Source organism: Schistocerca nitens, chromosome 8 (genome assembly GCF_023898315.1).
Source record: "Schistocerca nitens isolate TAMUIC-IGC-003100 chromosome 8, iqSchNite1.1, whole genome shotgun sequence".
Lineage (NCBI taxonomy): Eukaryota > Metazoa > Arthropoda > Insecta > Orthoptera > Acrididae > Schistocerca > Schistocerca nitens.
This window is the reverse complement of record NC_064621.1, coordinates 100,129,470-100,146,708: the sequence shown is the minus strand read 5'-3', so window position 1 is coordinate 100,146,708 and position 17,239 is coordinate 100,129,470. Positions and strand designations below refer to the sequence as shown.

At 35.5% G+C, this 17,239-nt stretch overlaps 1 protein-coding gene across 3 annotated transcripts in view; it reads right to left on the bottom strand.

The window, feature by feature from the left end:
• LOC126198470 (cytochrome P450 4C1-like) overlaps positions 1–17,239 on the bottom strand; it is a 130,184-nt gene that overhangs the window by 97,392 nt on the left and 15,553 nt on the right. For all 3 annotated transcript variants that reach the window (XM_049934816.1, XM_049934818.1, XM_049934817.1), the window contains exon 2: positions 8,660–8,909. In XM_049934816.1, the coding sequence (XP_049790773.1) occupies positions 8,660–8,874 (215 nt within the window). In that variant the 5' untranslated portion in view covers positions 8,875–8,909. The remainder of the gene's footprint in view (positions 1–8,659; positions 8,910–17,239) is intronic.

The following is a 17,239-nucleotide window of genomic DNA, read 5'->3' as shown; positions in this document are numbered from 1 at the left end:
ACTTTTGAAAAAAATATTTAGAAAATGATCACCAGGAAATTTACAAACAGATAATGGTAAAGGATTTATAGAACCACTACTGTTGCGTCTAATGAAAATCCGAAATTTAAAAAAGGAGATAAGGTTAGAATCAGTAAACGTAATGGAGATGTCGAAAAAGGATTCACAGCTAATTGGAATTTGGGTTGGAATAAATAACAGATTCAATGACATATAAATTGAAAGATGCTGATGGAAATTTAAATGAACAATAACTGCAGAAAACAAAGTATCGAGATGTGTATCTTATTGCAAAAATATTAAGAACCAAAGGAGCTAAAGTATATGTTAGATAGTTAGAATTGATAATTCACATAATAGTTGGGTAGAGAATGAAACTATGATCTTATACAAATTTTTATATGTAAATGGCTTCACTAAGAATGATAAAACTTCCAGTTTTATTCTTTCTATGTTACCCTAACGAAGATACATCTAAACTCATAAGTCACTTAAGTGTTAAAAATGTGAACTATTTATATTATCTGAAAGGTAATGATATTTGTGTTGCATATGCATATTTTAAATATCAGATTATCGATACATAAAATGTATCAAAATTCAGCAGTTGATTTTTCTGATTGCTGACTTTCCATATAATAATTATAATTATAATTGTAGTATGAATTTTTTGCATCTGAGATGAAAGGCTGAATTTTTGCGACTGTAACAAATACGTACCTCCTTATTTATGAATAAAAATTAATTAATGAACTGTTTTTGAACTTTTGTGGAGTGACCGAATAGGAGCCCAATTTTTTGTAAAGTTGAATATTTGTGAGGCAGACAAATAGACAGGTCTGAAAGTACAACTCAATTTGGTGAAGATTTATTGTATCATTAATGAATTCTTCTTCTGTGTAATCATTTGGAATATTAAAACAATTATGATAGCAATTAATGTGTTAGTTTTCTTTCATTCTTTCATACAAGTTTACTGAATTAGGAACATAATTAATCTTAACATTTCTTCACAGTTTTAATGTCTATCTTGAACAGGGTGCAACTGGTTTTGTAAATTTTACCTTTGTGTTCTAACGATGAAGTAGATATAGTCACTGTCATCATCGAATAATCTTAAAAGAACAGAAGTTGGTCTTAAATTACAGTTTTCAGTTTCAGGAACAACATTAGGTAACAATACATCTATTTCTCTGTTTCTTCTGTTTTATTCATTGAAAGCCATATCAACTGTTTCTTCCAATATTTTATTAGTTTTTCATCCAATTCACGTATTTCTTGTAAATATTTTATTTCTATTTCTGTAGGAAACTACTGTTTCTTTTTTAATATTATCTTCTAATTGACAGTAAAACTTCTTTAATCACCAGATCTGAAAATTTTTCAGCTGGAAATATGTGATATTTGAATGCTGATTCATTTATACAAACTGTGTTTGGTTGTATATTACAAGGTATCAGTGAATGACCGATGCCTAATTTGATGTTTATTTGTGTGTCATTTTTACCTATATTATCATAAATAGCTTCTCTAGGTCTTTTATATTGTAAAATTCTAGCTACATCTGTTCTTTGAAACCATGGATTATTCTGATCATCAGTTATCACTTAGACTTGCTTGCCAGTATATGCATGTTTCTTTTTAACCTGGTCCATGATCGACTCCATTTATCTTCCTGAAAGACGATTTTTAGACAATACGCCACCAATTTTTTTTCTTGGCATACTTCTTAGAAGTGCTAATGTAAATATTTCGTTCTTTCTTCATCTCTACTACATCAGAAAGTATACTTCTGAGTTGTACATATACTTGGTCTTTTGCTTGTACTTCTATTGCCTGTTGTTCAATAATTTTTGGGATTTATTTTTTTAACAGTTCGCATATACTTCAGATAATGGAGTAAAATTTTTTCTACAGTATGGTTAACATTGTCTCATTACCGAATTTTTAAAATTTTCAACAGTTAATAAATCCATTTCTTTTGAGCAAGATTATTAGGTCTTAATGTTTTATTTTACTTTTGAATAAATTCATATTGTAGAGCCAAAGGCTCATAATATTTTATTTTGGTGTATGATATTTCGTTTTCTGTAAGAAAATTAATATAAACCTGTTCCATTTGTTTAAAATTTCCTCAAGCATAAATAAATCCCTCTGAAATTCCGTGTCAAAATTAAAAAAATTTCATTTGTAATTAATCATTTTTCTCTTCAAACAATGGAAACCAAATGTCTTTAAACCAGTTTCCTAGATTCAGCTAATTGTTATTGTAGACAGATTAAAATATATTCATCATAGATGTTGTGGTTGTTGAGGTATTTGCAACTGGATGTAGTCCTCTGGCTGTTTCAACTGTCACTGATTTCATTTACATTGAATAAAAATATTTGATAAAAATGTTTAGCTAGATTTCCGTATTTTCCTTAAGTGTGTGTCAATGTAGATCACAATTTCTTTTTCATGGAACATGTATTACACTAAAGACTCATAACCGAAATAAAAAATACATAATATAAAAGCTACTGATAGAAAGAAAAAAATATTTCATTTATACAGTTATCTGCTCTGGAGCAACATTCAATTATTAATATGAATGATTCCTTAGACAGAGAAAATGAAGCTAATCTTTAAAGTACTGAGTTGGGTGGCCATAAAAATCATAGCCTTTTTCTAAATCTTCTGATTTCTCTTGCATGAAAATCTTATTTGATCCGCTTGTAACGGAACACACAAAATGGTAAATAGGTTTACCATGGTGATGATAATTATTATATTCGTTTGCCCAATATTCAATATGTTTCTCATATCAGTACACATTATTTTCAGGAGTAATTATTATATATTCATCTTTAATTTTTCCAAATTCTTTCTCAAAGCATTCTCTAATTTTTGTTTCTTCAATAACACAATGATGCTTTTTTATTTATATGTTTTTGGATACTTTGTTACCAACTGTAACAACTTAGAAGCATCGATTGTATTTATTAAATAATAATTTTAATTAAACTAATGAAAGATAATCTCAATAAATGGAAGTGCTTATATCCAAGAAGTGTAGACTTTTTGAATGGGAGAAGTCAATCCATAGCTTTCACACACAGAAATATACAAAGGATAAATATTCACATATGTGTAAAGCATGAATTAGAAACTATCAAAGAAATAGATGTATCAAAGTGCATTGTGTGTGTGGGAAAAATATTACATCTGAATATTATAAGAAACATTTAAAACAAATTTGGTGTGAAGAGAATTCTAAAACATTGTTATTCATGAAAACTGATGAATTTGATAGTTCAGCAACAATGTATAGGTTCCCAAAAAATTAAAGAGTTCAATGGTTTTTACTTAAATCCCACATCTAGGGACAAGCTCTCAAGTAAATGCAAGATTTGCCACTTAGAAGATAAGTTAAAAACGGTGTGTAAATATGGAAAGGGATAATTACAAGGAGTATCAAAAATGTTTATGGACATACAACCATAAAAAATTAACTGAAAACGAAAATCATATTTCAGAAGTCTAATGTTTTTTTATTTTTAACAGATAGAGCAATTCACAGTTGCTTAACTTCATGACCATTGTAGACGAAATTATTTGCAAGGAATATTATAAATTTAGAAAACCTGATTCAATTACATTTATTACTAGACATTATAATACTCGAAAAATCTTTGGAAACGATTACCATTTCAAAAAAATCGAAATTAATGATGGAATTTTTCAGAATAAACTGCTGAAATAAATAGTTCCGTTTTATAATAATGTATCTGAGAGGAAACAGTCAGAAAAACAATCTGAGATTGTCTAGCTCATAAAGCATTTAAAAACAGATCACTAACTATAACTTTTGAAAATATTAGTAATTGAATAAAGCCTCATCATTTCTTAAATGCAGCAAAACCAAAAATTATGAAAATATTTAAAGACTTTTTTTAAACTATTTATTGCTTGGAAGTAAATTTTAACTTATTTAGTGAGTACAAACTGCAGAAAATTGATAATATTCTGAAACTTGGACAACAATCACTAATCTACACTACATTATGGAATAGGATTTGATTAAAAAATTCGAGAGTGGAATGCGAGATACTTTAACAAAATATTCTAATTTTCAAGCATGATTATCAGGATGGATATTAAATAGAATTATTGGGCTTCAGTTATTAATGGTTATTCATTTGATGATGAATATCAAGTGTATCCATTAAAAATTACGAAAAGCATGAAAGAAAAACATGTAAATTTATCGCCTTCTAAAAACAATAGATACTCACATTATTGTTGAATTAAAGGTTTTTCCTTGACTCTTTTCAGCTTGAATCTCAAAACATAAAGAATCAAAATTTATCTGACATGTGTTTACTCAACTTCAATAGTAAAGAAAAATTAGTCACACACGAAATTACTTATTTAACCGACTAAAAGTAGAATTACCAGAGAATGGGTCATATATACGTTTTGAAAATTATGGAAACCAAAAATTATGAAAATATTTAAAGACATTTTTTAAACTATTTAATGCTTGGAAGTAAATTTTAACTTATTTAGTGAGTACGCTTTAAAAAGATGGACCACTGTCAACAAAATCCAGAATATTCATAAGCAATTAAATATGATAAACATGAACCAAGTCGATTTTATTATTATATCTAACACATTAATGGAGATTAGAAACAGGACCATACTTTGAAAAAAATCTACTGAATGTATAAAAAAAGAGGCGGAAAAAATTGGGAGAATTTATTTTGAAATTGAAGAAACGAGATCATTAACTTGTGACGAACAATCAAGAAACGAAAGATGGAAAACTTGTACACTGTGTAGACATCATTATACAAGGAATAACAAAGAAGTTTGTCAACATGATCACTTAACTGAAAAATGTATAAATCCATTACATAATAATTGTAATTTACAGTTAAAACATATGAGTTTTGTACCAATTTATTTACATAATATATATTTTAATAATACACGATATGATGCTCATTTATTTGTGAAAGAACGTGGCTATGATAATAAAGACATAGATTTAATATCAAGCAATGAAGAAAGTTGAGATTTATTGACAAATTTCGGTTCATGGCTTTTTCGCTTGGCAAACTTTCATCATATCTGAAAGGAAATCAAATGAAAAACATCAGAAGAGGTATTCAATCTAGTGATCCGAAAAATTGTATATCTATACAATTACATGGATTCATAGAAAAAAATTTGAAGGAGAATGGTATCCACCAAAAGAAGAATTTTACAGTAATCTGAAATAGACTACTATCATGGTCAATTGGTGTCAGAAAAATTAATATTAAAATTTTTTCTGATTATCATGATCTCCACCTGAAAAGAGATGTTTTGTAATTGGCTGGTGAATTAGAAAATTTTAGAAAAGTTGTACGTTGTTTATCATGGGATACACAGTTCAAAATTAATGCTTAAATGATTACACAATTATGATATGATTTTAATGGTAGAAAAAGGAATAGGAGAAGGAGTGTCTCAAAGCTGTAAAAGACATGTCAAAGCAAATAATAAATATATGAAAGATTTTGATGATAAAAAGATTTTAAATTATGTAGCACATTTAGATGCAAACAACTTACATGGTTATGCTCTGAATCTATATTTACCACATTCTGGATCTGAATGAGATGAAACAAATAATTCTGATTGTACAAAAATAGGTGACAATCAGACACTGCTAAAATCGTACATATATTTGAAGTGGGTCTAGAATATACAAAAGAATTACATGATCTGGATGAAGATTTACCCGTCACTCTTGAAAATAAAATTGTACCAGGAACATAGGAAATTAAGTCGTTGAATCTCTGAATGATAAAATTAGCCAATATCTGCATCTAGGAATGATGCTAACAAAAATGCACAGAGTTTCGAAATTTAAGTAATCTGATTAGAATGTTCAAATGGGGATGCAATCTAAGAATGATTTTGAAAAATATTTCTACAAGGTAGTGAATAATTCAGTATTTGGTAAGACAATCGAAAATATAAGAAACAGAGTGGTTATAATCTCGCTGCTGTTCAAATGAATAAGACAAAAATGCAATTTAATAAACCAATCTATGTCAGCATGAGCATACTCGATCTGTCTAAAGAAATGTTGTACGATTTTCACCACAGAATAATGAAACCGAAATATGGAGAAGGTATTGTATTGCATTATCAAGATACAGACAGTTATATTTACAATATACAGACTAAAGATTTGTATGAAGACATAAAGTTGATGATTGATTACTTTGATATGAGAGATTATGCAACATATAACATTTATGGTATCCCACAAGAAACGAAAAAGGCTTAGGAAATATGAAACATGAATGTAACAGAAAAATAATTGAACAATTCTGCGGTTTGAGAACAAAGAGGTTTGTTTATAAAGTTGGTGTTAAATAGAGAAAAAATATAAAAGTGTGAAGAAATGTGTTGTTAAAAACAGAATAACTGTAGAGGAGTATAACGATTGTTTATTTAACAATATTAGAAAAATACAGAACTACAAATATGATTCAAAGTGAAAAACATGAAATCTACACAGATGAGGTAAACAATAAAGCATTGTACCTCATAATGATAAAAGATATGCACTGAAAAATGAAATAAATACATTACCATATGGTCATTATTCATTATTATCATCTTCTGTAAAGTTTACACATTCACAGTCATTATCTTCTTTAAAAAGTGAATTCCTTAATTCATGTGTATTATATATCATTTCTGCTACCTTTTCCACAGTATAAACCCCTGTAGAATTGTTGTTGTTTTCTGGGTCCATTTATAACATTCAAAATCTAATAAGCAGAATATAAATAAAAATGTTCTGTATAAATGGAGGCTGTGAATACTGAAAAAGATCTTCTATCTCTTCTAACATAAGCATAAAATCCATACCATATTTATTATAGAAATGGAATAAGTTTATTAGTTGATTTTTGTTTCTGTTTCCTAAACCTCTAGTTATTGGGTGAAAAAACGTTTAAAAATAATCAACAGGCTTCAATATATTTTTGTAATACTTATGGTAAATTATTTATTGGCCAGTAACAATTCTCAATTTGTTTGACAACCATAAAAAATAGAAAATCTGAGTTTTCTATTTCTACTCATATTTCTATATCACTTTCCTCATAACCAGAAAATTCTATTTTTTATTCTTCTTCTTTATAAGTTTGCTCTAATACATCAATACTGACAATATGGCCCTGGCTTCTCAAATGTTCTACAATTAATGATGGTTGCAAATATTACATTCAACTTGTCTCTCTCTTGGTTTATTATTTCTCTCAACAAAAACATCAAATTGAAATTAGTTGCACACATTAGTCATAGTTATAAGACTAAAAATTTATATACCTATTAAATTCTAATCTAAATCAATGGATACTCTTCAGAAGAAGCTTAATAATGCAAGCAACTCCAATATGTTTATAAAGATTAGTGAGCTAGAAATTAATGAATTTTACTATGTTAGGGGTTGCTAATATTTAAATCCTATATATGGGGAAAAAGGTTGTGTTGAACTTGATGATAAATTTAAGAGCAATTTACCAAATAAATGTTAATTAATTACTGGGTGCGTTTTTCTTTTTCTTGAAGACAGGAATATTAAACTTAGATGGACTGAAGAAGCTTAAAAATAATGAGTTTCATGATCTGGAATTTTTACTCTGAATTTGGCTTTAAGCTTAAAGTACAATTTCAGCTACCTGTCAATTTGCATTCATGGGTGTGATGAGAGTGTAAATTGTGTTTTTGTGGTTATTTAAATATAAAAATGTCATTTTATGTGCATGTAAATAGCTTCTGTTTTTTTCTAAAAAATGGGAAATTTGATTTTTTACAATTATTTGTAAATAAAAAGCCCCTATTTGTAAAACTGCACCTGTCTCCCCAATACATATCTACTCAGGTGGGCACATCACCATAAAATCGCCTCTACAAAGTACTTAATTACATATCTCTACTTTCTGATGATGGTGATGATGATGATGTTTGTTTTGTGGGGCCCTCAACTGTGTAGTTATCAGCGCCTGTGGGCACATCACCATAAAATTGCCCCTACAAAGTACTTAATCATATAACTCTACTTTCTGATGATGATGATGTTTGTTTTGTGGGGCACTCAACTATGCACTTATCAGTGCTCGGACAAATTCCCAACCTTTTCTCAGTCCAGTCTCGCGACTTTCATGAATGATGATGAAATGATGAGGACAACACAAACACCCAGCCATCTAGAGGCAGGTGAAAACCCCTGACGCCACTGGGAATCGAACCCGTGCTCGGGAAGCGTGAACGTGACTGCGAGACCACGAGCTGCAGACTCTATTTTTTGAGGGGATCATCAAACCTTCAGGACTAGACCTTAGGTTGTTAATAAAAGTGATGTATCGGAACAGAACCTTGAGGGCTACCCCACTTTACCCCACTTCAGTAACATTTACCTTCAGTTTTAGTTTATAGGTGTCAAAAGAACCATTGTACACTTCATTAATACCATAATACCTCAAATTATGTCAAATTATCGCATCACCCAAAGTTATGCTACTGATTTCCAGAGATTAGACGTCATGTTTCAGTCTGTATGTGTTGTTGAGGTCGACCGCTCTCCCACCAGATACCATAAGCTTACCTTGTCAAGTCCCCATACTGGCGGTGCAGGTCGAATATCTTATGGAGGGTCAGTGGCATTTCGAGGAAGTCCAGAATGTTTCCAATTATCGGCACTGTTGGTGGCCCTGGAGCGTCGATGTGGGGCTTGTTGGCCCACTTCCACCACAGCACCGCCACCAAGCCAGCACAGCACCAGACCACCAACTGCACCAACAGCCACAGCCACCACGCCATTGGTCAACAGGTAATGAGGACTCCCAATAACCGACCTGCAGTCAGAAGCACAGTGGGTAAAATATTCTCATGTTTCTTGGAATTGTGTATGGGGACATTGAGAAATAGTGGTCAGCACCAGATGTTTCGTCAATAATACTGGCGTTTTAAAAGTATTGCGTTCATGTAAGGGGGGATCAAAAAGTTTCTGTTAGAAGGCATACAGTCCAGAATCGGTATGACAGTCAGGCAACATCGCCATAGTCAACGAGGCAATCATCCAGCTGATGCACCGTGTTGAGAATACCCATTTGGTAAAACATAGTGTCCTGCTGCGTGAATAAGTTGGTAACTGCCAAATGTACAGCTTCTCCCAACAGGATTCGGCGGCCCTTCAAGGCCTTTTCTAAACGACCGAAGGCACGATAATCACATGGCGAGAGACCAGGACTGCAGGGTGGGTGCTCGACAGCTTCTCACTTGAGTTGGCTGGACGGGGCTCGCCTCCCAGGCCAAGCGGCATCCTTTGTGGAACCGAGACCAGCACGGGCCTTGGCACACTATTCCACAGCGGTGGTTTGCGGCAGATATACTGCTCCGTACACATTATTCATCGTCTAATGGACCTGACCCCCGCTTGTCATTTGGCAACCAAGAAAAGAAGAACAGCTCGTTGGCCCTGTTTGGAAGCATTTGGTAAAAACGTCACCATTGCTGTCGTTTCTGCATTTACTGCAGACTCACCTGAAAAAGTTACGAGTGGCCTGCTAATCTCTTGCCTACGTAGCGGTGCTTATACACCAGCATGGCCGTCGCTCTATGTTGCATATGTGCTGCAGAAACGCCGCCAAACGGAAACATTTTGATCGCCCCTTATAAATAGTGCATGAAATGACAAATATTTTTGAATAAAAGACCACTTAACTCTTTGAGGGGAGGTAAACGTAATAAAATTTTATCGTAGAGGGGCGTGAACAATAATCAGCATATTATAAATTTAGTTAATGTTAATAACAACAAACTGTTGTTGTTGTCGTCTTCAGTTCAAAGACTGGTTTGATACAGCTCTCCATGCTACTCTATCCTCTGCAGCCTCTTCATCTCCGAGTAACAACTGCATCCTGCATCCTTCTGAATCTGCTTACCGTATTCATCTCTTGGTCTCCATCTAAGATTTTTATCCTCCCCCCCCCCCCCCCCACGCTTCCCACTAGTACTAAATTGGTGATCCCTTGATGTCTCAGAATGTGTCCTACCAACCGATCCCTTCTTCTAGTTAGGTACTACCACAAATTTTTCTCCCCAGTTCTGTTTAGTACCTCTTCATTAGTTATGTGATATACCATCTAATCCTCAGCATTCTCCTGTAGCACCACATTTCAAAAGCTTCTATTCTCTTCTTGTCAAAACTGTGTATTGTCTACGTTTCACTTCCGTACATGGCTACACTCCATACAAATACTTTCAGAAAGGACTTCCTGACACAGCTATTCTCAATGTTAACAGATTTCTCATCTTCAAAAACGCTTTTCTTGGCATTGCCAGTCTACATTTTATATCCTCACTGCTTCGACCACCATCTGTTATTTTGCTTTCCAGATAGCAAACCCGTTTATTACTTCAAGTCTCTCATTTCCTAATCTAATTCCCTCAGCATCGCCTGATTTAATTCGAGTACATTCCATTACCCTCGTTTTGCTTTTGTCGATGTTCATCTTATATCCTTCTTTCAACACACTGTCCTTTCCGTTCACCTGCTCTTCCTAGTCCTTTGCTGTCTCTGACAGAATTATAATGCCATCGGCAAACCTCAAAGTTTTTATTTTTCTCCCTCTACTTTAATTCCTACTCCAAATTTTTCTTTTGTTTTCTTTACTGCTTCCTAAATGTGCAGGTTGAATAACGTCAGGGATAGGCTACAACCCTGTCTCACTCCCCTCTCAACCACTGCTGCCCTTTTATGTCCCTCAACACTTATAACCGCAGTATGGTTTCTGTACAAATTGCAAATAGCCCATCGTTCCTTGTATTTTACCCCTGCTACCTTTATGACTTGAAAGAGAATGTTCCAATTAACATCATCAAAAACTTTCGCTAAGTCTATAAATGCAGGTTTTCCTTTCCTTAAACTATCTACAATGAGAAGTCAGCACTGTCTCGTGTGTCCCTGCATTTCTGCAGAATCCAAACTGATCTTCCCCGAGATCGGCTTCTATCTATAATTCAATTGTTCTGTAAATCATCCTTTATTGTTATTTTGTAGCTGTGACTTATTAAACTGATAGTTTGGTAATTTTCACACCTGTCAGCACCTGATTTCTTTGGAATCGGGATTATTATATTCTTCTTGGAGTAAGTCGTCTATCTCATACATCTTGCTCACCAAATGGAAGAGTTTTGTCATGACTGGCTCTCTCAAGGCTGTCTGTAGCTGTACGGAATGTTGGCTATTCCTGGGGCCTTGTTTCTACTTAAGTCTGTCAGTCATCTTCCTCTTCGTCCTCTTCCATTTCCATAACATCGCCCTCAAGTACATCTCCTTTCTATAGACTACATATATACTCCTTCCATCTTTTCCCTTCTTTCCTTAGGTTTCCTTTTCTCCAAACGTCTCTTTAATTTTCTGTAGGCAGTATCTGTCTTACCCCTAGTGATATATGCTTCCACATCCTTACATTTGTCCTCTAGCCATCTCTGCTTAGCCATTTTTCACAGCCTCTCGATCTAATTTTTTAAACACTTGTATTCCCTTGCGCCCCCTCATTTATTACGTTTTTATAATTTCTTCTTTCATTGATTAATTTCAATATCTTTCGTATTACCCAAGGATTTCTACTAGCCCACGTCTTTTTTCCTACTTGATCCTCTGCTGCCTTCACTATTTCATCTCTCACAGCTACCCATTCTTCTTCTACTGTATTCCTTTCCTCTTTTCTTGTTAACCGTTCCCTAATACTCCCCCTGAGACCCTATAAAACCTCTGGTTCTTTCAGTTTATCTAGGTCCCATCTCCTTAAATTCCTACTTCTTTACAGTTTCTTCAGTTTTAATCTGCCATTCATAAACAATAAATTATTGTCAGAGTCCATATCTGCCATGGAAATGTCTTGCAGTTTAAAATCTGGTTCCTAAACCTCTGTCTAACCATTATATAATCAATCTACAACCTTCCAGTATCTCCAGGTCTCTTCCACATACACAACTTTCTCTCGTAATCCTTAAAGCAAGCGTTAGCTATGATTCTTGTATACTCTGTGCAAAATTCTACAAGGCGGCTACATCTTTCATTCCTTTTCCCCAGTCCATATTGACTTACGACTTTTCCTGCTCTTCCTTTTCCTACTACGGAATTCCAGTCTCCCACGACTATTAAATTTTCAACTCCCTTCATCGTATGAATCATTTATTTTATCTCATCATACATTTCCTCAATTACCTCCTTATCTGTGGAGCTAGTTGGCATATAAACTTGTACTACTGTGGTGGGTGTCTATCTTGGCTACAATAATGTGTTCGCTATGGTGTTCTTAGTAGCTTATCTGCGTTCTTATTTTCTTACTCAATATTAAACCTACTCCTGCATTATCCCTATTTGATTTTGTATTTATAACCCTGTATTCACCTGACCAGAAGTCTTGTTCCTCCTGCCACTGAACTTCACTAATTCCCACTATATCTAACTTTGGCCTATCAGTTTCCATTTTTATTCTAACCTACGTGCCTGACATTCCACGCTCCGGTCTGTAGAACGCCAGTTTTGTTTCTCCTGATAATGACGTTTTCCTGAGTTGTCCCTGCCCACAGATACAAATGGAGGACTATTTTACCCTCAGAATATTTTAGCCAAGAGGATGCAATTATCATTTAACCATACAGTAGTGCCCTCTGGAAAAATTACGACTGTAGTTTGTTCTTGCTTTCAGCCGTTCGCAGTACCAGCACAGCAAGGCCGTTTTGGTTAATGTTACAAGGCCATATCGGTCAGTCATCCAGACTGCTGTCCCTGCAAGTACTGAAAAGTCTGCAGCTCCTCTTCAGGAACCGTGCATTTGTCTGGCCACTCAACAGATACCTTTCAGTTGGGGTTGCACCTACAGTATGGCTATACGTATCACTGAGGCACGCAACCTCCCCACCAACGGCAAGGTCCGTGGTTCATGGGGGAACAACAGCATATTATTAAATACAGATAACCATCACCCCTTTACAGTATGTCAGTTCGGTAATTGGTGGTTCTACTTGCTATAACTTTCATTTAATTTTCGTGCTATCTATCGAATCAGTTTTTACCTGCTCACAGCAGCCTGGCGTGAGGAGGGAAGAACTATACTGACGTGAGGTCTGGAACATGACAAGGAATTAGAATTCAGAAAGCGAACGTAATTAGTTTGATACTTAACTGTAATCCATTAATGATGAACGTCGCTCTTGACAGTACATGAGTCACAATATTATCTGTTCAGAAGACATTGTAACTGAATATGGCGCCTTGCTAGGTCGTAGCAAATGACGTAGCTGAAGGCTATGCTAAACTGTCGTCTCTGCAAATGAGAGCGTATGTAGGTAGTGAATCATCGCTAGCAAAGTCGGCTATACAACTGGGGCGAGTCTAAGGAGCCTCTCTAGACTAGACCTGCCGTGTGGCGGCGCTCGGCCTGCAATCACTGATAGTAGTGACATGCGGGTCCGACGTATACTAACGGACAGCGGCCGATTTAAAGGCTACCACCTAGCAAGTGTGGTGTCTGGCGGTGACACCACAGTCACTTCAAGGAATTTCATCAAATGATATTCGGTAACCTTCTTGCTCCGTTAATCCTTTTTGGGGAGACATAATAGATGGAGAAGAATGGCGGTGGTTAGCGCCATTAACCATACAGAAATCCGCCTGTGAAGTAAAGGAAACTCTGTTTGAATAAAAAGTAATGTTAATGTAGTTCTATCGAATGTCAACACATAAATATAAATAGTTACTACCATAATAGACGTTGTAATGGTACTTGAATTACGTAACCATTACGGGACCTCACCTCAACCTCTCGATACCAGCAATATTCTACTGTGTTTCTGTAGAATAGTTAACATATTTCTGTGACAATATTCAGATTTGATTTGATTAATGTAGAGGTACTTTGATACATCGATATGTTTATATTGCGCCGGCCGAGGTGGCGGAGCGGTTAAAGGCGCTACAGTCTGGAACCATGTGACCGCTACGGTCGCAGGTTCGAATCCTGCCTCGGGCATGGATGTGTGTGATGTCCTTAGGTTAGTTAGGTTTAAGTAGTTCTAAGTTCTAGGGGACTGATGACCTTAGAAGTTAAGTCCCATAGTGCTGAGAGCCATTTGAACCATTTTTTGTTTATATTGCAAAGATATTATTCTTATGTGTATTCTTACTTTTGTCACTATGATCTTTGACGTACTTGTAACTCTGATTTTTGGTCGCGTAAGCGGCTATTAGAGTGTCAAGTCTTGGTCGTCATGTTGAAAAGACGCAAATTGTAGTCAGTTTATGAAATGCGAACTTTAACAGTGAGGAAGATATTTTCAAGTATGTTTTATATTGTATGGTGATATTGTAACAGAAGTAATAAAAAAGAAGTGTAACTTAAATTCGGAGTGCTGATTACTATTTTACATCACCATTGTGCTAACTTGCAAAGGTTTAATCTTCAAGAATAATTTATGAAACACATCTATAAAACTTTTGCATATCGCAGAATAACACCTAGGCCTCTTTGCATCCGAGCTTGGAATCATCACTACCTAGATTTTCGACAATTGAGCCATGATTTCACAGCGAGACCAGCGTGGGAAACACGAAAAGATGAGTGCCTAGTATATCTATTATTTCATGAAATGACTTTATTAACTGTGCTCTAATGACACCTGCCACATAATATAACTTTATTGTTGCCCGGAAATGGAATATTTAGCAGCGTGAGCAACACTATAATCATAATTAATTTTTGACCTTTGTTGCGGTAGGGTTGTTAGAACGTATAAAGAATAGCTATAGAGAGAAATTCACGACACTTTCACGAACAATACATGAAAAATGAGCTCGTGTTGCACATTCACTGCAAAAGTAGTGCACTGTGATTCTCATGTCATCTAGTAAAACTTTCTACAGTGGCCACCGCCCTTTCAAAGCGTCTTCATATGTGGTTGCTGGCAGTGAGGCCTGCCATTGAACACTGAGTAGCGAAAAGGCTGTGGCCACACGCTCACTAGCGGAGCGCAGTACAGCGGCGATCCCGCGTGGCATGGATCTCACTGACGAGTCCCCGCTAGATTCCTGGATATCTGCGGCACCAGGCAGGACTACCAACACGTCACACAGTGCCCTGTTAATTACTCCCTGACGGTTTTTGTACGAGGAACTTGCGCCCATCGCGCTGCAAAAGGGTTCCATGCGGATCGGATAAGGCGTAAACGGTAAGAAAGGGACGCTCATAGGATCGGTTTGTTGTCCATCTGTCTGTGTATCTATTTTTCTGCTTGACTCTTCAAAACCATTTTTCTCAAGAATAGATGTATCAAGTTCAAATTCATGTCACATATTGAGGTCAATGGTGCCTTGGCGGTGTTGAAAACTGAATTTCTAAGTCAATGCAATCAAATGGAACGGCCGTTTATGTCGCACACTTTGATAGCTGGAAAGTCACTCATCAATACCTATAGGGTAGTTCCTGTTGATCTAGAATGTCGAAATATGGTAAGAAGAAAGGTTTCACAGTACAAGTAACGGAAAAAATCCGAAAATTATTGTTTTTTAATTAAATCACACGAAAAAAATTCGTTTGTCATTTGTTATCCGACGAAAAACTTGAAATTAAAACGATCAGTAGTTCTCCATTCACCCTGACTGAGTGGCAATGCTAAAAGTCAAACATCAGGCAAAGAATGACTTTATTGCTCATATGATGCGTTTCTAAATTTATCCATTGTCAGATATCCAGGAGTGATTACTGCACGTAAATATGGCGTTTCGAGACTCTCTGCGAATGTTTGTGTCACAGACAATTTGAAACGCCGTATCTATGTGCAATAATCACTGCTGGAAATATGATGATAGATAAATTCCGAAACGCGTCATATGAGGAATAGAGTCATTCCTCGACTGATGTTTGACTTTTACCATTCCGACCCGGTTAGCCTAAACAGAGAACTACTGGTTATTATAATAGTGGTCGGCTGCCTCCTGCAGGACTTTATGCCACATTAATATTTTTGAAATTAAAACATTCTCGAAAATCTTGGAGTACCTGTGTCCGATATGTGGCAGTATCTATGTCGGAAACAGGCAAAAATGGTAGAGACTCTCGATTCCTGGAATGGATGGACTGTCTGTATACATAATTAAGTGTGTGCGCGACGATCAGTGCGTGAGTCCTACTCGTACCTGGTCAACTTTTGTTGAACTAAACTGAATATTTAATTGATATGACTTCAGTGAAAATGTCCTGAAAATATTCCAATTTTTATGGAAAACTTTTGTCCAAGCGTTAATATTAACGCGATCTGGCTTCGATCTGATATTAAGAAGCAGAAACGCTTTCTACATCTACAACTACATCTACATACATACTCCGCAATCCACCATACGGTGCGTCGCGGAGGGTACCTCGTACCACAACTAGCATCTTCTCTCCCTGTTCCACTCCCAAATAGAACGAGGGAAAAATGATTGCCTATATGCCTCTGTACGAGCTCTAATCTCTCTTATCTTATCTTTGTGGTCTTTCCGCGAAATATAAGTTGGCGGCAGTAAAATTTTATCGCAGTCAGTCTCAAATGCTGGTTCTCTAAATTTCCTCATTAGCGATTCACGAAAAGAACGCCTCCTTTCCTCTAGAAACTCCCACCCGAGTTCCTGAAGCATTTCCGTAATACTCGCGTGATGATCAAACCTACCAGTAACAAATCTAGCAGCTCTCCTCTGAATTGCTTCTACGTCCTCCCTCAATCCGAACTGATAGGGATCCCAAACGCTCGAGCAGTACTCAAGAATAGGTTGTATCTGTGTTGTATAAGCGGTCTCCTTTACACATGAACCACATCTTCCCAAAATTCTACCAATAAACCGAAGACGACCATCCGCCTTCCCCACAACTGCCATTACATGCTTGTCCCACTTCATATCGCTCTGCAAAATATTTAATCGACGTGAGTGTGTCAAGCGCTACACTACTAATGGAGTATTCAACCATTACAGGATTCTTTTCCCTATTCACCTGCATTAATTTACATTTATCTATATTTAGAGTTAGCTGCCATTCTTTACACCAGTCACAAATCCTGTCCAAGTCATCTTGTATCCTCCTACAGTCACTCAACGACGACACCTTCCCGCACACCCCAGCATCATCAGCAAACAGCC